This window comes from Microcebus murinus, chromosome 12, assembly GCF_040939455.1.
Source record: "Microcebus murinus isolate Inina chromosome 12, M.murinus_Inina_mat1.0, whole genome shotgun sequence".
Taxonomy (NCBI): domain Eukaryota; kingdom Metazoa; phylum Chordata; class Mammalia; order Primates; family Cheirogaleidae; genus Microcebus; species Microcebus murinus.
This window is the reverse complement of record NC_134115.1, coordinates 71,678,750-71,702,238: the sequence shown is the minus strand read 5'-3', so window position 1 is coordinate 71,702,238 and position 23,489 is coordinate 71,678,750. Positions and strand designations below refer to the sequence as shown.

The 23,489-nt window shown below is 38.7% G+C and overlaps 2 protein-coding genes and 1 non-coding gene across 3 annotated transcripts in view; all 3 read left to right on the top strand.

The window, feature by feature from the left end:
- The window catches only part of SVEP1 (sushi, von Willebrand factor type A, EGF and pentraxin domain containing 1), a 172,632-nt gene extending 165,313 nt beyond the window's left edge, over positions 1 to 7,319 (top strand). The window contains exons 47-48 of the mRNA XM_012736740.3: positions 3,713 to 3,806; positions 6,929 to 7,319. Coding sequence (XP_012592194.2) covers positions 3,713 to 3,806; positions 6,929 to 6,950 — 116 coding nt within the window. The 3' untranslated portion in view covers positions 6,951 to 7,319. The remainder of the gene's footprint in view (positions 1 to 3,712; positions 3,807 to 6,928) is intronic.
- Positions 1 to 23,489, top strand: part of TXN (thioredoxin) — a 335,018-nt gene that overhangs the window by 232,207 nt on the left and 79,322 nt on the right. The gene's annotated exons all lie outside the window — the stretch shown is intronic.
- On the top strand, positions 4,032 to 4,137 carry LOC142874679 (U6 spliceosomal RNA). Its single transcript, XR_012922327.1, has one exon. It is a non-coding gene; the product is annotated as a U6 spliceosomal RNA (small nuclear RNA).

The window sequence follows — 23,489 nt, the reverse complement described above, 5'->3', positions numbered from 1 at the left end:
TAAAGGAGGTGGTTTCTTGTCATGGACAGCAATAACAAGCTGTGGTCAATTGATTAGGAGCAAACATGTCCTCTTAGCAACACTTGTCTACTTCAAATACAGCATTTAGCCTGCTGTGCTTGGACATCTGTTTAATGGCTTCATTATTTATCTGTCCCTGCCCACACTAGATTATACACCCCCTGGAGGGCCAGGGTGTTTCTTTGTTATCTTTACATGCCCAGTGCCTAGCATAGTGCCCAAATATAATAGGTTTTCCAGTAAATGTCAAATAACGCAGTTTAAAATGACCAGTTTTTACCTTTTTAATGTCCTAAAATATTAAGCAACTGTTAAAAGAATAGGACTTGCTATATTTATTTAGTATTAGTTCTAACACTCCACCATCCCTCCTATAAACAAAGTTTACACCACCTGCTCAGTGGGGTAAAATGTGCAGTAGAACAGGCTTGCTGACACCTGAGCTTGTCATAAGCCTGAGGCTGGGTGAGAGTAAAAGGGGCACTGTTCCCACGTAAACAAGGAAAATGGGAGTGAAAGACACTATCACAGGCAAAATCAGATGTGTATTCACCCTACCTAAAGCCAAAACTGAGCTGTCCATGAATTTGGAAAAGGAAAAATTTCCTGGAGGTTACATTGGGGGCTTTATTTGAGACTCTTAGAGCAATCTACATAGTATTTTTTAATAACAAATCAACTTTGATATTTATCCACATTTCTCCTACTCACCTGCAAACCAGCCCTGCCTTTATCCAGGCACCTTGCTCTTTCAGGAAGTGGTGCCATTTTTCCAGATGAATAAATTATTCTTGACTCTCTCTCCCCTTCGTCCAAGATTAACAATATCATCATTCCCTTTGTTCCTTCTGGCTCAATATCTTTCACATCCTGCTCTACCCCACTGTCACCAGCCAGTAAAAGACTCTGGATCATGGCCAGAGTCTACCAGTTGACCTTCCCATCTGCACGTCCAGGCTGAATTCTTTTGACTTCCAAGATGCTTCATAGGCTGGCTTCAGCACAGCTGAAGCACAACTCACTTCCCATCCTACCAACCACACGCTGTCCTTGCAGCAGTGGCTTCCTTATTACCCCCCAAGTAGCGTCTCCTCCCTACTCCCCATCTCTTTTTTGCTCATTATCTCCCTGCTTCCTCTACCTCTTTCTAACCTCACCCAACCCCTAGGCCTGCCTAAGTTTCTCCTTATCTCTAAACTTGTTCGATCATCATAATCCATTTTCTAACATTCCATTTCTATAGACATTACATAATTAGTTAGAATCATGCAGTTCAAAGCTAAATTGATCTGATTTATTAGTATTTCTTTTAGCTCCTTAGTTCTCTAACTAGAATAAGCTCCTTAATGTCATTAAGCCATATAGTCATCTTCTTATAAATCTTGCAGCAGCTACTTCAGCACGTATATAAAACAGGAGCTCCCGCCCTCCAGAATCTCAGTCTAGAAAAGGGGAAGTGTTGGCCTTTAAGTAACTAACCAGGATATATGAAGGTAGAGGCTAAGCCAATTCTATAAAACGAGTTATGACAACAGTGAAGATGGGTAAACTAACCAGGTGTCAGGGTTCAGAAAAGCTTCACAAGCACACAATCTGAGGAGGAGCAAGAGTCACCAGGAAAAGATCATTCAAGCCATAGGTGTGTTGGGCAAACTAATTAAAGCCACAGAGGAAATGTAGGGGTGTGGCTGGACATGAGGTTGTAACCATGGACAGCTTCCAATCAGGAAACACACTGTGTGCCAAGTTCAAGGTGCTGGATTACATCTTGGGAGCAACAGAAAGCCCACTGAATTATTTTGAGCAGGAAAATCATGTGATCAGATTTTCTTTTAGAAAACTGATTTTGGCAGTGGTATGCAAAATGGCAAAAAGCAAGGTTTATAATAGATTAGTTGGGAGGTTATAGAAGCACAATTGGCAAGAAGTAATGAAGTATACAGAAATGAAAACTAAAAACAGGTGGATCCCAGAGAAGTTAGGGAAGTAGATCCATCCTACTTGCTTACAGATTTATTGTGAGGGTAAAAGTACAAGAAGAGTCAAAACTACTGTCTCCGGTTTGGGCCCAGGAGTGGAAGGTGGTGCCGTTTACTGAGATAGAGAAGCCGGGAGAAGCAGGGTTGAGGGTAGAAATAAGAGGTTGAGTATGGGCGTGCCAAGTTCCAGGAGTCTGAGAAACATACAAGGCAATGGTCTAATAGGCAGTTGGGTGGTAGTTTAGGTTCCCATAAGATGCATCTAGATTGAAGATGGAGATTTGTAAGTCACCATTGAAAAACACTCATAGAGGGAAAAAATGAGACCATGCAGAAGAAGGCATCTGGCCCAGAATGGAAGAAGAAGGTGGCCCAGAATGGAACACTGGGGGCCCTGAAGTTATAGGGAAAGAGGAATATGTTGAGCCTTTAGAAAGGAGAGTAAAAATAATGACTAGTTTGTTAGCACCATCAGGCACCACTAACTCAACATGCTCCCAAGGAGGAGTAATGTTTTCTTTTATCAGCAAGCTGAAACTATGTGGAGTTGGTTTTAGATTATTGGATTTTATTCTTGCTGGTTTTAATCCTGCTTTGTTTCTTAATTTCTTTTCTTATTAAATTGCAAATAAGTGTATTAAGCTGGCCAGCTCTTACTCTAAACTTACCAAGAGAGCTCCTCAAGGGTGAACTCTGGTATTTTGCTTCTAGTCTCTCTCTTGATGAGAACCTGTGCTTATCAAGTGCCTGGTACTTGCTTATTAGGCATTTTCCCCATATTTTTTGAATGAATGATTCATTATGAATGAATAACATTTATTTATATCTCAGCAAAGATGAGTTTTGCATCCAGGAAAGGGCCTACCTTTCTGTGCTATAATGAGACTGAAATGGTTCTTTTTTCCAGCTTTCCCCCAATAGACATTTTTTTTTTCCTACAGAGACTTCTTCTTTCTCTTTGATATGTTAAACTTGCTGGTGTTAGGTCTTCATCAATTTTGAGCATCCTCAGGTGTTTTAACAAATAGATTCATGCAGATGAAGAGTTTGGTTATGAGACTGTGGATTTGTGAGAAAGATGCCTAAATAGTAGTAAATCTTTAAGTGTCCTCTCAGGGTTTCATCTGTGTCTAATTTTTAATCCTAGCCGAGGTTCTGTAATTCCAATTAAAGTCGATAAAAGCCACAAAATGTGTCTCTTAGCTAAACACAAAAGGGCTGTTGAATCATCTGTTATTTTAGACAATCCATATGCCTAATTTATTATCGCAACAGTTGATGCCTGACTTAGTCACTCAATCAGTCATAGAGTTCAGCGCTAGCCTCCTCAAGAAATTTGCAGTCTAATTGAGCATATGAAAAATTTATAGTTCGAAACAGTAAAAGTTCCAGACTGTTTGGATAAATAAAAAAGATTAAAGAAGAGAAAAATCAGTGGACTTGGAGTGATGAGCAAAGGTTTCAGTACACAGGTAAGACTTAACCTAGGACTTCAATGTGAAAATTAACTAGCCTGGAAGGAAAAAGGGAAGTGGTGCCACATAGGGATGTGAGGTCAAGCAGAGTGGCAGAAATGAATGATGCAAACAGTGCATGAGGCACGTGGTGGCTGCAGCAGGAAGTAGAGGCAAATCTCAATTCTGTGTGCTTTTATGGTCATCTTCAGAATTGCTAAGTGTTAATTAAATAAATGCATGAATTTTTCATCCCAGCTGTTTGCCAATCTCCCTGCTTAAATGGCGGAAAATGTATAAGACCAAACCGATGCCATTGTCTTTCGGCTTGGACGGGACATGACTGTTCCAGGTAAGACAATCAAAAACTAATGTCTACCTATCACATAAAGACTCCAAAATTCAAGGTAAGTTGTCTCAAGAGCCAGGAGGAATCTATCTAATTTGAGTGTAGGCATTTTATATCCAATAATATCCATTTTGAGATACTCTCTAAATGTGAACTGAAGCCCAAGCTAAGAAATATTAGTTCAGGACCGACAAATAAAACAATGATATCTCAAAAATAAACTGTCTTGTGCTCTCTTCAGCGGCACATACACTGAAACTGGAACTATATAGGGAACAGTAGTATGACCTTGCTCAAGGACAACACACAAATTCATGAAGCATTCCATATTATTTTTTGCAATTAAAAAGCAAAAGAAAAAAAGAATTAAATAAATACATAATTAAATCATCTTCTTGAAGAGAAGATTGTATCCTTCACATACAAAGATGTGAAATAAATAATAAATTTAATCGATTTCATTGAAAATGGCCTAATAGATATTTGAGTTCTTGATTACCAGAAAGAATAGTATTAAAATTCACATGAAATGTTTATTTTTAAAGTCAAATATTTTTGTTTCATATTTTTAGTGTTCATACATACAATATTTAATTGACTAAAAGAAAATTTCTGTAAAAACATGTTCTGTTAATTGGTTTCTCATTTCAGACAAATATCATAGTTTAAAAAGTTTATCCCAAAAATAAGTCAAAGAGAAAATAGTTAAAATATCTATTACATCTTTTTAAACCTTGGGATATATCAGACATATTATGCAATATCATAGATAAAATATTTTCAGTATTCAAACATTGTCCTCATGAATATTGCAATGTTGGAATATTATTGGCTCTGTTTGAAGACTTTCAATATACATTACTGTATTGTATCACTTAAGTTTGTATTTTGTATACTTACCCCTATCTTATAGAAAGCATTAAAAACAAATGGCTATTTCCATATTTATATTTTTAAGTGGGGAATTCAGTTAACTAAAAACAACCTTATTTTTTCATTTCCTGTAATGTTGTTTTGATCAGAATGTCAAAGTCAACTTCCAAAAACAAACAAGTTGTTAAAGTAAAAACTTAATTAACAAAAAAATCTTATGCCAATAAATGTCTTCACATTATCTCAAGCACATGCCATCTCTGCAAAAAGAAAAAAAATAAACTGAACTCTAAAAAGAAATTCGAAATAGACAAATATATTGAGAAGCTGCCAATATAAAGATGATAGTTTCACCTGAGAGCAGAGTTTAAAGAATTTAAGAATATGAGAGAGAATAAAAAGAAGACAACAAAACAGTGACTCAAAAAGAACAGAAAGTATTGATAACTTTCTTATAATTTCAGGCTTCATATTTCAATACCTTCATTTTACAGATAAGGCAAAAAAAGAAACTTAGAGTTTGCATAGTTTCCCCACATTAAAATATTTCCATTGGAGCTCTTCCTTGATCAAAGGAAGGGTAGTTATTAGCTTATACAAAAATATTGTTTATTAATAAAGAAAACAGAATCTAGATTTTTATGTATAAGTTTGATATAGGAATCCAAGAGAAATTATGGGAAACTAAGCTGAGAAGTGTATCCCACATTCAAGGGAAGGTTAACTAGCAACCCAGGCAGCTAGCTCCTCTTCTTTATACTGTGAAAGATTCTTCTAGAAAACTCATATTCATTAGGACGATCTTGTTAAAACTCTAACTAGCTTAATTAAAGAAAGGAATTTGTTACCACAAGGAAGGGACCTGGTGTGGAGCCCAAAGACAGGGAGTTGCTGAGCTTCAGAAGGACTAGAGCCAGGGACTTGAAAGCCACCTGAGTGGATCCCCCTCCCATCTCACCTCCTCTCTCCAGGGTCTGCTCCATCCTTTCTTGGGCTGCAGAGTGGAGATCTCTGCTGTTCAGTTCACATGGAAGGGAAGGACAGAACTTACATCCCTGACATGTTACATGCCACCGTACAGTGTCCCAGTTTTACAGTCCAGGAAAAGGACTCTCATTTGTCCAGATTAACTCAAGGACCCAGCATGAATCAGTGATCTGTGGTCCCAGGTTGGGTTATGCTGTACTGACATGAAGGGTAATTTTGTCAAAACCCTGGGTAAAGGGGAGGGGAGGCTGGCAATTCCCAAAAGAAAGGAAAGTGGATTATAATTCCCTAAAATGGGAGGGGTAGCTTTTCTGAGAAGTCAAAACAATAAATGTTTCCAAATAATTTTTTCCTTCTCTCCCATGAGATTGAGTGTCTTGATTGTATGCCTAGTACCCCATACAGGCATAAAAATAGATGGTCGGTTTGGCGCAGTGGCTCACCCCTGTAATCCTAGCACACAGGAGGCCAAGGCAGGAGGATCTCTTGAGGTCAGGAATTTGAGACCAGACTGAACAAGAACAAGATCCCATCTCTAAATAGAAAAATTAGCTGGGCATTGTGGCGCGCCTGTAGTCCCAGCTACTCAGGAGGCTGAGGCAAGAGGATCATTTTTGCCCAGGAGTTTGAGGTTGCAGTGAACTATGATGACAACACTGCACTCTAGCCTGGGTGACAGAGCAAAACTCTCTGTCTTTCAGAAACAATAGTTGCTCAATAAATGTTTGCTGACAGATGGAGCAATTTCCTAGCTAAAGTATCAGCTGGTACAGAAATACCTTGTGGTATCTGTTACATCCCTCAACCTGTGACCTTCTCTACTGATAAATAAGTCTGACATGGCCTTGTTTCCAGGTAGTTCAATCCTTACGAAAGAAATTGTGTTTCCTTTGACCTCTGTGTGCACCATCAGAAAATTGATCCTAAACAAATGCTATAACTAAAAACCATAAATTGTGCTTTAAGACACCTTTAGGTTCATGAGGTACAAACCCCTCATTTTACATATGGGAGGATTGTTAAGACAGGAAACTAGTGACACAATCAAGACTAAAACTCAGGTTCCACTGCTGCTTAGATCTTTTCATAAATTAGCACCTGTTCTCCACGCCCCTTCCTTCTTTCACGGAATGACCCCATCCCTACAAAAACATCACAGATAATGCCCCAGTATCTGAGACTTTCAATCCTATTTTAATCAGCGCCAAAAGAGCTGTTCCGTCTTTAGTTCTTTTCTCTGGAATCTACTTGTTTTTTTCTTCCAGGAAAAGGAGGACTGGGTTTTAACCACTGCACACCCAACTGGCTCTCCCAAAAGCAGGATCATCTCTCTCCGGTAGCACCTGGGCATCCTGGAACTTAACGCAAAGAAAGTCCAACATGGTGCTGGGTCTCGTTTTGTTTAGTAAACGTGTTATTTTGGGTTTACTTTTTAATTCTGTGATATATTTTGTTATTCCTTGTGACATACTTTCTTACATGTTGCCATTTTTAAATATGCCTGTATTTTCTATACAAAAATTATATTAAATAGATGCTGCTCCACCCTCACAGAATGTACATACTCTGCTGTCTGTTGGGAAAGTTCCTGGCACACATTTTTATTCAGTTACTTAAAATGATTTTTCAATTAAAATATATTTTGCTACTAAATAATATTTTGCTGGATAGTGCCATTTTATGAGACAGCCAGGAAATAATAAAGAGGACTCATGAGCTTTTGGCTATGCTATTGGCAAACATGGGATCACATGTAGTGCACCAAGCAATTACAGTACAGGAGACCCCTTCATTCCAGTTCTGTCTTCTTTACAACATGTGTAGCAATGAAGGTTTCTTTTCATTTAATCAGAAAGTAACTGTTGGACCTAGCACCCTCCAAACAGAATTCTGTCCTGGTACTAAGGGTAGCCTCGCTAGTTCATTTCCCGACATTTACAAAATTGTAGGCATCAACTTGGTGGATGAGGGGAAAGCAACATAATGATTGTGGTTCACAAATTAAAGTGCTCTCCTTCCATCTCACAGCTATAATAATCAATGCAAAACCTGGAGGATTAACAGAGAGCCCAAACCTTGACTGTAAACCCTCGACTCACTGCTTTAGGAGAAGAGGAACAGAAGGGGAGTACATGGAAAGAGAAAGAAAAAAGCAAATGGAAAAGATTCTGTAGAGATTAAAGGTGTTGATTTTTTTCCCAGATTAAATTACAGGCTTAATATAATTGCAATCATATTTGCTATTTTGAATTTTGAGGGAGAGCTGGGCACAGTGACATGAGCCTATAGTCCCAGCTACTCTGGAAGCTGAAGTGGGAAGATTGCTCAAACCCAGAAGTTTGAATCTAGCGTGGGTAAAATAGTGAAAAAAAAAAAAAAAAAAGATTCTTACAGAGAGCATGATCAAATGATTGATTCTAATGTTCATTAAGAAAAGGACAGAATGGGCCGGGCGCTGTGGCTCACGCCTGTAATCCTAGCTCTTGGGAGGCCGAGGCGGGCGGATTGCTCAAGGTCAGGAGTTCAAAACCAGCCTGAGCAAGAGCGAGACCCCGTCTCTACTATAAATAGAAAGAAATTAATTGGCCAACTGATATATATATAAAAAAAATTAGCCGGGCATGGTGGCGCATGCCTGTAGTCCCAGCTACTCGGGAGGCTGAGGCAGAAGGATCACTCGAGCCCAGGAGTTTGAGGTTGCTGTGAGCTAGGCTGACGCCACGGCACTCACTCTAGCCTGGACAACAAAGCGAGACTCTGTCTCAAAAAAAAAAAAAAAAGAAAAGAAAAGAAAAGGACAGAATGGAAAATTAAAATATCTTAGAGAAAAATACTAATTAAAATAGTGCATGCTAGATTAAGAGTTATAAAAGCATCAATGCAATAGTGTATACCTATAAATTCAATTTTATTATTTAAAAACTTATAGATGATCAAGAAAAATCAATAATTAGTGAAATTTTTGTTATTAAATATTAGAAAGTGAGAGAGAAAAATAGTGAGTGACTGGCATTTGATAGCATAAATTTGAAAATAGTTTCATTTGTATTCTCAACACAAAACAAAAATAAATTCAAGGTGGATTGGGGAGTTAAATATTGATATGAAAAGGATGAAAATGGTTTTTAGAGTTCATTTTCTCAAGCATTAGAGGGATTTAAAAAACCTAAAAGTTCTGGTAAAATCATAACAGGAATGGAAAGCAGATTTGACAGTGTGAGTTAATTGAGAGCTCTAGATGTCATTCAAAAAATTGTAATCAAGATGTAAAGACCAAGGTATCATGTTTTATTACAACGTCTTTACCAAATAACGGGGAGCTAAAACTGAACAAAGCTCAAGAACACAGACATCTTGCCAAAGAAATGCAGTAAATTCACATGTATGTGAAAAAATGTTCAATCTTACAAACACAATATGCAAATTCAAGCAGCAGTAGAAACCATTTTGCTTATCAGATTAGTGGTGACTTATTTTTAATGGTAATAAACAATGCTGGCAAATGTGGGATGAAATAGAATATTTTATGCATTACCAGTCAAAGTTTAAATTGGTATAATTTCATTTTTGCCTATTTTATTTTTCCCAGCTTTATTTAGGTATAATTGACAAAAATTGTATACATTCAAGATATAAAATGTGAGGATTTGATACATGTGTACACTGTGAAATTATTACCACAATCAAATTAACAAACATGCATCACCACGCATAGTTACCATTTTGTGTGTGTGTGTGTGTGTGTGTGTGTGTGTGTGTGTATAAGGACACTTAAGGTCTACCCTCTTAGCAAATTTCAAGTATACACTTGCAGTATTATTAACTATAGTCACCCTGCTATAGATTAGATCCTCAGAATTTATTCATTTTATAACTGAAAGTTTGTACCCTTTGTCCAATATCTCTCGGATTTCCCCCACCCCTCCCTTTGTACCCCCTGGCAACCACCATTCTAGTCTCGGTTTCTATGAGTTTGACTATTTTAGATTCCACATGTGAGACCATACAGTATTTGTCTCTCTGTTTCTAGCTTATTTCATATAGCATAATGTCCTTCAGATTCATCTATGTTATTGCAAATGGCAGAATATCCTTTTATGGCTGAATAATATTCCATTGCGCATACACAAGTACATTTTTTCTTTTTTCATTCATCCACCAGCGTATATTTAAGTTGTTTCCATATCTTGGCTACTGTGAATAATGCTGCAATGGACATGACAATGTAGATATCTCTTTGAGTGCTTATTTTCTTTCCTTTGGATAAATGGTATAATAATCTTAGAAAGTGCTTTGGTGATATATACCCTTAAAAGCATTTTTATATGCATTGAGCTAATATAAATCAAGTTTTAGGTGTGATAAATCTCATAGTAGCGTTATTATTATGGGTGAAAATATGGGCATTGGCAAAATGTCCAACAATGAGAAACCCTAAACTATGCTACCTTGACCTACCTTTACTGAGCTGCATTATTACATAGCCTTCAAAGATAATGTACTAACATGGAAAATGCATGTGGTATAAGGTTAAATGTGGGAAAACTCAGGGTACAAGATTTTCCATGGTTATATGGTTAAAATCTATAAGAAGTATGCATAATGAAGATGAGAAGGAGTCACAGAATCATAAGTATTGGAGCTCAAATTAAAATGCATATATGGGGCCGGGCGCGGTGGCTCACGCCTGTAATCCTAGCTCTTGGGAGGCCGAGGCGGGCGGATTGCTCAGGGTCAGGAGTTCAAAACCAGCCTGAGCAAGAGCAAGACCCCGTCTCTACTATAAATAGAAAGAAATTAATTGGCCAACTGATATATATAAAAAATTAGCCGGGCGTGGTGGCGCATGCCTGTAGTCCCAGCTACTAGGGAGGCTGAGGCAGAAGGATCGCTCGAGCCCAGGAGTTTGAGGTTGCTGTGAGCTAGGCTGACGCCACGGCACTCACTCTAGCCTGGACAACAAAGCGAGACTCTGTCTCAAAAAAAAAAAAAAAAAAAAAAATGCATATATGTCTGCCCCAAATATCTGTGTATTTTTCATTATATTCAAACACTGCCTCTTCACTTTTGAATATCCACGTGGCAAAAAAAGTTAGTTAACAATAGATAAAAAACAAATCTATCAATATGACAACCAATGGAATATGGTTTTTGCTGGAAGAATGAAAAAATTGTTCAACCATGGTAAAGTTATTTCTACTCTATATCACAGGAATGTCAAGTACTAAAAGCCATATTATCATTTCAATGTAGATGTAGGAAAGGCATGTGGAAAAATTAATACTCTTAATAAAATCTCTAAAACTCAGACGAGAAAGACATATCTGTACTACAGTAAATATATTCCTTTCCAAACTAATACCCATCATACTTAATGCTCTGATGTAAGCAGCACTAGAAGCTGAATAGCAAATTATCTGAAGCCAATAGGTTAGGGTACACTATGGTCAAATAAATTTCAAGTTTCTGCCACTGCTTGAAAAAGAGAAAGGATGTAACAAAACCTATCATTTTCAGAAGAAGAAAGAAACAAATACAAATCAGCAAGGTTTTCTGTTTTCTTCTGCTATCTACAAGTTATTAGGGGTCTCCATGTGTCACTATTACACAAAGATTAAAGTCCAGGGACATTACTGCGCTAGGATTTATAGTAGTGAAAAATTAGAAACAAGTGTCAACAATGGGGAATATTTAAAATATACCACACATTCACAGGATGTAATAACAGTCAGCCCTTAAATTCATGTAATTAAAGTATATTTTAACGATATTAGGAAAATGTGAAATCTGAAAGAGAATACAAAGGAAATTTTAAATGACCCTAATTTTGTAAGAACAGAAAAAAATTACTGAAAGTAAATCTACAATATAGATCGCAGTGCTATCTATATGCTTTTTTTCCCTACTCCCAGTTACCACCTAACCTCATCATCATACTCACCATCCCCCCCCCCAATATTCTTTCTGTTTGTTCTTGAGTTCTCAGGTGCTGTTGACTAATTACTCCTGATTCTCTCCCAACTCTGACATTAAGGCAGTGGCTGAAACTTCAGACCTTCATTTTTTCCTCTAATTATCTTATAAACCACCCATTAAAGATAACCTGGGCCCAAAGTGTGGGCTTGTATGGAATCTGGAAGAAATGGACTATTTTCCAAATGAGGAAAAGCAGCAAACACATTGTAAGGGTTACATGTCTTCTGCTGGCACTGCAGCTACCTGTTCTCCACTACAGTAAACAACAGGCAAAGCCACTCAAAATATATGCTCCTGGGTAGAATATCCCTGGCCTCTTAAGTTTTGTGAACCAAACCAAGCCACTTTAAGCAGACACACACAAACATAGGCTGTCTGGGTGTCTATAGAGTTACAGTACAAACTGCTGTTCTCTTCTCTCCAAAGGCAACACTGAGCACACCCAGTCTCCATGGAAACCATTTTCAAGTGAGTTCACTCCACCTTCCTAAGTCCTGACCTGTCTAATTACATGCCTCATCCTCATCCTCTGAATCATTACGATTCCTCCTTTCATTACATGCACTGGACCTTTTACTTTCCCAGCAGAGTGTTCAAGCTGATTTATGCTTCTATAAGTCAAAGTGTACCCTATCAGAAAGGCTAATAAAAAGGGAACCGACAGACTAGAAAAACCTGAAAGAATGGGTTACGGTAAAGACCACAAAAAAGTGGCAAAAGCTACCTGCTTGCATTTCTCAATCATACTACATTCTTTAAAAGAGGGATTACTGAGAATCTATGAAATGGATAGTCAAAGGGGAAATACTTCTGAAGTCTTTATTGCATACTTTATAGTTAGCATTCTGCTTTGTGATTTAAAATGTATTTTCTTCTACACTGTCTCATAAAGTCGTGAGAATTAAAAGCTATGAGGATGCCCGACATTTAGCAATGGCTGAATAAACATCGATGGCCCTCCCTCTGCTCGGCCCTTCCTCAACCTGTCTCAGCTTATTCTGCAAAGCTCCCTCCTCTTTACACCTAAGAGAACTGAGGCACAGAGAAGCCAAGCCTATAAGTCCAGGAAATATTCTGTAGAAGAATACTCTAGAAACAGGGCGGGGGGGAGGGGTGGGGGGAAGGACCTGGAAATTATAGCCCTGCACCTAAACCCAAGACTGGGGCTCAGAGCAGTCAGCGACGGCAGCCTTTCCAGAGAATGAACCTGGACTAACCAGGCCCTAACATTTTCAACCCCATGTCAGCTTTATAACTATGGTGGTTTATTATTACAGTCTATATATCTGATTTTTACAAAAGAAAAGGTTTCTAATCATAAAGTAGCCTTGGCTTATGGGAGAGTCCCACCAAATAACTTCAGGCTATGTGTAAAGGATAGTCCAAAATGTTCCGTAATCATAATTGCAACATTGAGAAGACCTCATGATGAATGGCTTTTGGTTCTCTGGATATACTGCGTTCTCATCTTGAGGATTTTATACAAGTTATTTCCTTTACTACTCCCAGTCATCACCAAACCCACCATCACACTCGCCATCCCCCCACAAATATTCTTTCTACTGTGTGTTGTTGAATTTTCAGAGGCTGTTGACTTTATCCTAGACCCTCCCACCCTGACCCCAAAGCCAGTTTATTATATAGGACACTGAGAGAGTAAACTCTGCCCTTTTCCGTTCCAGGGTTCCTTCTCGTCAACGTGTCAATGAGTAAAACAAACAAGCCAATGTGGTTATTCAACAACAGAATGAATATACTCTGTGTGTGCATGTGTGAATGGCAGATTCATAAGGTCAGATATATCCAGAAACTCTCTTAAACACAAATGCACACACACCCCACAAATCTCTTTGTCCTTATTAAAAAAGTCCATGACCTTGATGTTCAACCGCTGCCCAGCTAGCTACACTTGAACCTTGAGTAGGTCCAAAAATACAGAATCAAAACCCAGAAGCCTCTAACCTTGGTGCAGCAAGATAATGTTAATATGTTAACAGGGTAGACTGTTGGGGCTAATATGTCTCCTGGAAAAGCAAAAGGTAGAGCAGGTAGAGAGCTCTGGTTTATTCCTCACTCTACACAGGCTGCCAAGGTCATCAAACTCAGATAACCCCACCAAGCAGAGCAAGGGAGGCCATAGGAAGGCACACCCACTGCTTTGTATCTCTTGCTATTAATAGTTCTGTTGTAAACCGAAGGAGAAGACAATCTGCACAAGTCAGAGTCATCCTTCTCCCTTATCTAAGAAGTGACACGGTCTTTGTGGTCTGGTCTAGCTGAACTTCTGGTCTGGCATCACAAATCCCTTCCAAACCATCCCAAGAGCTGCCTCCAGGGTGAAGCTAACTAGACCACAGGTAGTTCTTCTTCAGACTTTAGACTTCAATATAGTTTAAAATAGTTCCTCTAGTTTACAGCTCCTATGAGACAATGAGGAGTGAAGTGCACACAGGACAAATGAGAATGGGACATTTCTACAGTGTTCCATTGTAGGTCTGCAACTCCTCCCCCCATACTAAAAACATTGCAAACCATTCCAAATACTTCTCTCTGGTTTCTCTCCTCATTTCACCTTCTGATATATGGCACAATTGAATTCTCTCACTTGGCTCCTTTTATTTCTGCTGCCTCGCCTGCCTCCTGTGCGGTAGACCTCCCTTCTGGTGTCCCCCTGACAGGAAGTTGCCCCCCCACAAAGGTTCTGAGGTTAGCCCATAGCACACATTTAGCATTTGCGCACCTCTCTTCTTCCTTGAAGGTAAGCCTCATATCTTTTCCGTAAGTGTATACTTGGTAATACTTGGCATATAGTAAGTGCTCAATAAATACTGAGGAGACAGTGAAATAATAAAGACTGATGGAGGGCAAAAAGCTTTCATACAACTTATAAAAGAATTTAGGGGAGATCCCAGGATCTCCCAGTATCACAAAAATGTTACACAATATTTTAGATCTTTGTGTGTGCATAGGTACGTGTGTATGTGTACATATATATGTATGTGTCTATACATAACTTTTTCTTGGAAGAAAATGACCTAATTTTTCAATTGTGTTTTTATAATCTGCCTTTCCAAAGGCACCGACGTGCCCATCAATACATGAGTGGATTAATAAAGTGTGGTATATGTATACCATGAAGTACTATTCAGCTATAAGAAACAATTGTGATATAGCACCTCTTGTATTTTCCTGGATAGAGCTGGAACCCATTTTATTAAGTGAAGTATCCCAAGAATAGAAAAATAAGCACCACATATACTCACTAGCAAATTGGTATTAACTGATCAACACCTAAGTAGACATATAGGAATAACATTTATCGGGTGTCGGGCAGGTGGGGGGGAAGGGGATGGGTATATACATACATAATGAGTGAGATGTGCACCATCTGGGGGATGGACACACTTGAAGCTCTGACTCAAGGGGGGAGGGTGGGCAAGGACAATATATGTAACCTTAACATTTGTATCCCCCATAATATGCTGAAAAAAAATTTTTTAAAGACAAATCTGAAAGATAAAATGATGATAGCTACCTTGTAGGGTGCATTAGTTCAAAGAGTGCTAAGAAGAGAGCGTATGACTACATATTGTGGTACGGATGAGGTTTTGGAAGGCATTTGGTAGTGACAAATTACTTTGATCAAAGAAAAAGAGTGAAACAGCATTCAGGAGTCACCTCCTCAGCCTTCCTGTGCAAAATGACCAACGTTTGTGGATTTTCACAGCATCCCTCCTCAGCAGTGCTCACCTGGGCACATACTGTTTTGCACCCATCATTGCCAGGTGTTTGTTTTTCAATCAACTTGTGGCTTTGACCTTATAAATAAAGTTATGCTCTGTGTGCTGTCTATAAAAATGTTCATTTTATTTTTATTTCCTAATAACCTAAATTGTTCATCAGAAAGGTTTTGTATCTTTGCAAATCTGGCAAGAATGAAACTCAGAGAGAGAACTGTCTACTTCTAGGCTGCACAAAAGATGTAAATATTATCTCATTGAAATCATGTTTATTAATCAGGAAAATTGGACACAGAATGGATATTAGATGAATATTTGAAATTATTGTTAATTTCATTAGTTGGGATAATTTTGATTATTTTTTAAGATCTTGTATGTTAGGTAGTTATACTGATGAAGTATTTACAAATGAAATTAGATGGATGCTTACATTTGCTTTCAAATCCCCACAAAAGGTAAAAAAATGTGTGATACAGGAATGACAGCTATAGCTAATGCAAACACAGCAAAATGTTGATACTAGTTGAAGCTGAGTGAGGGGCATCTGGGGGTTCACCATACTCTACCTTTGTGAATGTTTGAAATTTTCCACAACCAAAAAACTTTGTCTGAATCTCATTTATTGACTATGATATAATGAGCTTTGTGTCTGATATCCACGAACCTTGGAATCAATACATTGCTATTTAGTCCACAAATCCACAAATGCATGATATCTAGGAAAGTCATGCTCTGAAATTACAGAAAAATAAGATATGTCCCTTCTTAAAATGATGATGTAGCTGATTCACTCTCATGTTCGGGCTTTTTATTAACATGTAAGATCCCTGACCTTAATTGCTTCATCCTTTGGGGTTCATAGCACTTTATATCATGGCTAGTTTATGTGTCTGAACCTCTTTGATAGCAAGGTTTATTTTTTATTTATGGGCACAGTGATTAAAAGCAGAAGCTCTGGAATTCAGCCACCCACATTCAAACCCTAGCCCCTCTCCTAATTAGCAACATGATTTGGACAAAGCACTTGTTTAAACACCTCACTCTCTTCATCTATATAATGGAAGATATAATAGGGCCTACTCCTATTGCTGTGGTAAGGATCTCACAAATAATAAGTTCTCACATGATTCCATGAATTTTATAAATCTTATGCCTTCCTCAATGTCCCTGAAAGAAGTGGCAATGTTGATATATGTACACTGTCAAGCACTTGAAACTGGAGTTGAAGCATATTCTTATCCTTGGTCTGTTGTGCTATGCTATCAATTTGCCAAGACAGTCTATTTTGCTATAACCTACCCGCCTGGTGCCCCTGCTACCAACACAATACGCGGACTCTGCCATGTAATTTTACAGGCTTGGTGTTCAGCATTCTGACCCAGGTATCAGAATAAGGCCTTGTGGATTAATAGCAACTTGGCCAGAGTCACCTCACCACATCCTCAGATATAACAGAGAATAGGAAGCAGTTAGACTTACACATAAATCACAGTATTTAACACTGAAGCTATTTAATATGTGTCATTAATCTAAAATACTTTTCTTATACTTTAACATCTCTGAAATGAGAATGTATCTTACCATAGCATGGCATATGGCATAGTATGATTGACAATTTAAGGGTATATCTTACAAACATGGTATCTTAGATTCAATAAGAACTGATAAGATGAAATCTTCAGTATTGTATCAATATAATATTTGGCATAGGCTTAGGGGAATTTCTGGTCAAGACTCTAGAAATATTTTCTGGGTCTGTGAAAAGCCTGAGGATGTGTTCTTGAAACCATGCTGTTTCTAATAGAAACTAAACATCAAGAAAAAACAACTTATGAGTTCCCTGAAAACCTGAGCCTTGGTTTGAGAAAGGCCCTTTCCTAAGCATGCTTGTTTTTGTTTGTAGGAGTCATCGTAGAGTGCCACTCTAGACCCTAACACCCTCCCTCTCCTCCGTCGGTTTCCCTAATAGCTAAGTGGAGAATATGGAAAAGAAGAGTTGGCTAGATCCAGCTTCTTTCTCCCTAAGATGACTCTTGCAATACAGTCACTTCCTTTCACACACTTAAGCCACCTTCTCCACCCAACAGGTGATTCACGTAAATGTGCGCCCGAGGCCTGTCCTTTTTGGCAGCTGTATCTGGACTACACCTCACACCCTTGCTTTGTCTTCCTATTGCTGATACGATCGATCATTTCCCCTCTTCTCCTGCTATGGTGACCTTCAGCTCTATGTTCTCTCCCAGCAAATGTGTCCTTCCCCAAATCAACATCTGCAGTAAGAATCTCAACTAGTCAGTCCCGTCAACAAGCACAACTCCCTGCCGTGTTGTAACTGGAAGGGAAAAGGCATTAGTAAAGTCTTTAAGATCCTTAAGGACCAGGCCCTCTCTCAATTGTCAGATTTTTAAAATGAGGCTCAGAGAATGAAGGACTTACCCAAAGTGACACGTTAGTAGCAAGAGAGTGAAAAATAGAGCCTTGGGCGCTGCCTCCAGCCCTTGTTCTAAGAGGATGCACCTAGTTCCTCAGTTTAGATTATCTCCGATTACAGTCTCAAAATCAGCAAATAAATTGCAATGCTTGAAGCTTCCCTTATCTCCTCTTCCCACTTTCCTTTGAACATTTCTTTTCCTCCAGAAATCACCACCTCTTTTGGGCTCTGATTTCTTAACATGAGACATCTCTGGAGTACAAAATGTGAAGTTACTTTCAATACTTGTTGCCACTGCCCTTCCCTACCAGATACCCACGTCCCTGCTGTTGTCCTGTGCCCTATGCACTGGCTTATGACACTCGACTAGCAAGGAGGAATCCCGTTTTCCCTCATGCCCATTGTTGCAGCAGTCTAATATGATGATCACCAAGGAGCTCTGCTCACATTCCCAACATCTTACGAAGACTGTGTGTGAAATCCAACCCTTCTGAGATAAAATTTTCTGGGGTGGGCCAGAGGACCCCTCTCTGAAACTCTCCTCTCCAAATCATCTTATCTCTGCTCCCAGTGACTCCCAGTCTACTCCCATGCCTCCCCCAGTTAGTCCACTTAAATAACACCTTGTGTTTTATTTTGCAACTTCTAATTTGTGTAGTTTTAAATTTTTGAAAGTGGAGCTATGATCTCCCCAGCATGTCTGCATTGGCTCTGCTCCTTGGTTTGTCTTTATCTCTTGGGGGAGGAGGATGGAAGGGAGAAAGAGAGGAAGGCAACTGGGGAAGAGATAGAGGGAGAGGAGCGCAAAGATTTTGATCAAGCTCCAAACTGCTTCCAAGTGACGAGGCTAAGTTATTACCTACCTACTCCAGTGCCAGGAAAGGCTCCGACAGGGTGTTTTTGTCCCAGAATTCATACTAGGCGAGCTAGAAATCACAGTCCAAGTGCCTTTCTCACATCCTGCAGCACACACAGTGCACCCTGGGAGAGTTCTGAGATTACAGCTTATGTCCCGAGGAACATCATTCAGAAGAGGGACAGTGGCAAAGTTCTCAGGAGTCACAAGTGGTGGAGCTATATACCTGATCCTCTAAGAGCTTCAAGAAAAATGGACTTGCATACACTAAAATCTACATCTTTTATACCCCAAACACTCCATTTGTTTGCCACATTATAAATATAAAAGTGTGGTTTAAGACCAAAAAAAGAAAGAAGGTGGCCTAAGGAGCCGTGTGCTCTAAGTCTCCTAAGGGAGTGGTTCTGCTGTCATAGTGAAATTGCATTGTCAAAATTCAGAATAAGATATTTCCTAGACAGGCCAAGGAGAAATGCCATTCATCAAACTTAAGACCTAGGCTGTATCTAACCTCTAATCATCTTCACTATGTCATTCATCTTTATGCCACAGTGTTTCTACCACTAGGTGCCCAGTGACTGTTAGCTTACCGTGAAATGAATGACAGTCATAATCTCATGCATTTGTGGAGCATATCAGAGCTTTCAAAGCCAGTTTTTTAAATAATCTCATTTGATCCTCACCTCATAACAACTCAGTGAGGAAGGCAGGCCAAGTCATCTTAGTTCCATTTTATATAAATCAGCAGTTTTCAAACTTGTTTAGGTTTGGAGACATCAGAGGTCATTGCACCCTTCAAGAAGCAACGTGAACTACTGACATTTTAAATTAGAGATTAACCTATTGTAGATTCCGGAGCAGGCAATGTCTGACTACAGGTCAGAAACCATGTGGGCTATTGGTGGGTGGATTAGTCAAGGTTCTGTGAACACACAGAACCAATAGTGTGTATGTATGTATGTGTATGTGTGTGTGTATGTGTATGTGTAGATTTATTTTGAGGAATTGGTTCACAGGATTGTGGAGGCTGAGATCACCCTGAGCAACATAGCGAGACCCTCATCTCTACAAAAAGTAGAAAAACCAGCTGGGCCTAGGTGGCATGCACCTGCACCATGTACCAGCTACTCTGGAGGCTGAGGCACAAGAATAGTTTGAGCCCAGGAGTTTGAGGTTGCAGTGAGTTATGATTATGCCACTGCACTCTAGCCTGGGTGACAGAGTGAGACCCCATCTATAAAAAAAGACAACAAAACAAGTATTATACAGTTGACCCTTGAACAACAGGAGGGTTAGGGGTACCAACTCCCCACATAATCAAAAATCTGTGTATAACTTTTAACTCCCCCAAAGCTAGACTACTAATAGCTTACTGTTGTGTGGAAGCCTTACCAATAACACAAAAATTTATTAATGCATATTTTATGTATTATATGTGTTATATACTATATTCTTACCATAAAATAAGCTAGAGAAAAGAACATTTTATTAAGAAAATCATGAGAAAAAGAAAATATACTTACTATTCATTAAGTGGAAATGTATCATTGTAAAGGTCTTCGTCCTCATCACCTTCACATTGACTAGGCTGAGGAGGAAGAGGAGGGGTTGGTCTTGCTGTCTCAAGGGTGGCAGAGTCCAAAGAGGTGGAGAAGGTTCTGTCCAACTTTTTTGCTTTTTCATTTTTTAAAAAATGTTTCTATACAGCACTAATCCTTCTTCTACTGTTTGCCATAGAAGGGTGCATGTCATAAAAGAAATCAAAAGCAGTCTTGAATAATCAGAACCTTCTGCCAGATTGTCTGACCCCAGTTGGTTTCTGGCTTTGCTGCTTCTACTTCTTCTTCCTCATCATCTGGCCCTGGCTCAGAAGCACCCGTCTCCATCAAGTCTTCTGTTAATTCCTCTGGTGTGGTGTCTGTTAGCTCTTGAATTTCTCCAAGATCCATACCTTGAAACCCTTCACACACACACACACACACACACACACACACACACACACACCTTTTTTAGGATATCACACAATCTCTTTCATGATTTTTGTGATTGGCCCTGTCATGAATCCTATGAAATCATGCACAACATCTGGACATAGTTTTCTCCAGCAGGAACTTATTTGGGGCTTGGTAGCTTACATGGCTTTTTCTCTAACAGTGTTGTCATCTTCAATGGTGTCATCCTTCCAGACTTTTGTGATGTTATCTCTCTTCCACAGCATTGAAAATCCTTTCCACAAAGTACTGTGTATAAAGAGGCTCTAAGGTCCTTATGGCCCCTGACCTGGAGGCTGAATTAGAGACGCTATGTTTAGGGGCAAGTAGACCACTTTCAGCACCTTCAGTATTGAGCTCCTGGGCTTCTGGATGGCCAAGGGCATTGTCCAATATCAAAAGAACTTTAAAAAGCAGTCCCTCACTGACAAGGCACTTCCTGACTTCAGGGACAAGACAACAATGGAACCAATGCAGAAAAAGGGTTCTCGTTGTCCAGGATCTTCTTGTTGCATAACTAAAAGACTGGCAGCTGTTGTGTGTCATTTCCTTTCAAGGCTTGGGGGTTACCAGTCTTATAGATAAGGGCACTGCATTTGCACAAAACACGTGGAGTTAGCCGATCTCTTCCTCCTTTCAGTCCTGGTGCTTGCTTCTCTTCCTTACTAATGAATGTCCCCTGTGGCATTTTTTCCCATTATTTTTTTTCTCCAGGACACTTTCATCTGCATTAAAAATCTGTTCAGGCAGATATCCTTTTTCCTCAGTGATTTTCTTAATGGTATCTGGGAACTCATCCGCTGCCTCTTGGTCAGCAGACGCCGCCTTCTCCTGTTACCTTGCCATTTTTTTAATGGTTTACAGAAATTTATTAAAATTGAACAACATTGTTTTATTGGTCTATCCCATGAGCATCCATCAAGCTGCCTGTAACAAAGACCACTTTTAGCTGCATTTCCAGATATCAATTTAAATGCCACTTAGGGAACACAGAATCTTGACATATGTTAAGCCAAATCTCTTTTTAAAATTGTCAAACCCTCCTTTGCTGGCAATAAATTCTCCAGCTTCAGATCCGTTAGCTTCCTTTTGCTTTGAGTTGTGTCACACTATGACCACTTTTTCTCAAATCATATTAGTCTGGAGGTATGCCTTTCTTACAGCAATCCCACATCCCCATAAAAGCCGCATTTTCAATACAAGATAAAAAGCATTTTGCAAAAAATACAAGGTTTTCATGCCTGCTGGCATAGGTTCAGTGATGGCTTCAGAAACTTCCTTTTCTTTTTTTTAAGTAGTCCTTACACTGGGTTCATTTATCTTCAAATGGCAAGCAACCACAGCTGCAGACCTCAATCTACCATACACATCAAGCAATTCAACTTTTTTTTGGTAATGTCATGACTTTTCTCTGCTTTGGGGGAGCACTTTCAGCATCACTCGTGGCACTTCATATGGGTCCCGTGGTAACATTCAAGGTTTCAGTATTGCACTAAACATGATGAAAATGCATGAGAACCACAAGAGATCACTTTTTATTGTGAACTGCAATTTACTGAGAGATAAACTGATCATTCAGAGATGTGAGGGTCACATGGCATTTTAAGCACTTACAGCACTTGAGTTCACCAAAACAGCAAAAGGAGGCGGCTACAAAATTATTACAGTAGCAGAAGGTGCACTACTTTAATTTTATGCAGTTATTTAATATGATTCAATACTGCATCTTTATGTTTGTTTACAATTCTCTCAACTGTGATTGGCACCATATATTGTCGGTGTTTGTGTGTGGAAGTCTTGAAAATTTTAACTTTTCATAATAGATTTGTGTATATTTTATGGTAATCAATAATAAAATAGACCAGTATCTACATGTATTTTATGCACTCATGACATATCTAATTTTTTCAATATTTTTAAGCTATTCAGTTCATCTTGATGTTTTTTCAAATGGTTGTAAATCTCCAAAATATTTATTGAAAAAAATACATGTATTAGTGGTCCCTCAAAGTTCAAACCCATGTTGTTCAAGGGTCAAATGTATATTAACTATATAAACCAATAGCATAGTTGTTGATTATCATTATCAACATAATGTACATAATGTACATAATTGTATGTGCTATTCCTTTATATGACTGGTAGTGCAATAGGTTTGTTTTACACCAGCATTATCACAAACATGTAAGTATTGTGTTGTGTATCAACATTGTGATGGCTATGACGTCATTTGGTGATAGGAATTTTTCAAGTCCATTCTAATCTTATGGGACCACCATTGTCTGTCCTTGACAGCCCAAATTGTCTTCAAGAATATATATCATTATTTTAATTAAAATGGTATCATACACGTTCTATTTTGTGAAGTGCTTGAAGAAAAACATAAACACTTTAAAATTATTTTCATCTTGAGATAACCTGCCTTTTCTGCTATCGCTAAGTTTTTTTATGTAAGATGGCACAACATCACCAAGCCACTTGATTGTGACCCAAGATAATTACAAGATACAGAATTGATTGTGTGCAATTGAATGTGAACCTGGATTATTCCCCTTTTATTTGTAAACCACAGTTTCTTGTTGCTTCCAATTATCTTCTGCTAGTTAAAACAATTGGCTTGCACCCGTGCTGACTGATCAATCAACTTTATCTCAGCTTATGTATAAAAGAAGAAGTGGCCTCCCCAACATGGGTTTCCTCAAAATAATAAACAGTCTTTTCTTCTTTGATTACCTAAAGCTGGAAGTATTGGGTCTACCTCATGCTTCCAATCTCTAATCACACAACTTAATCTTAATTTGGCTTGTGACTACTACCTCAAATACTCTAGCA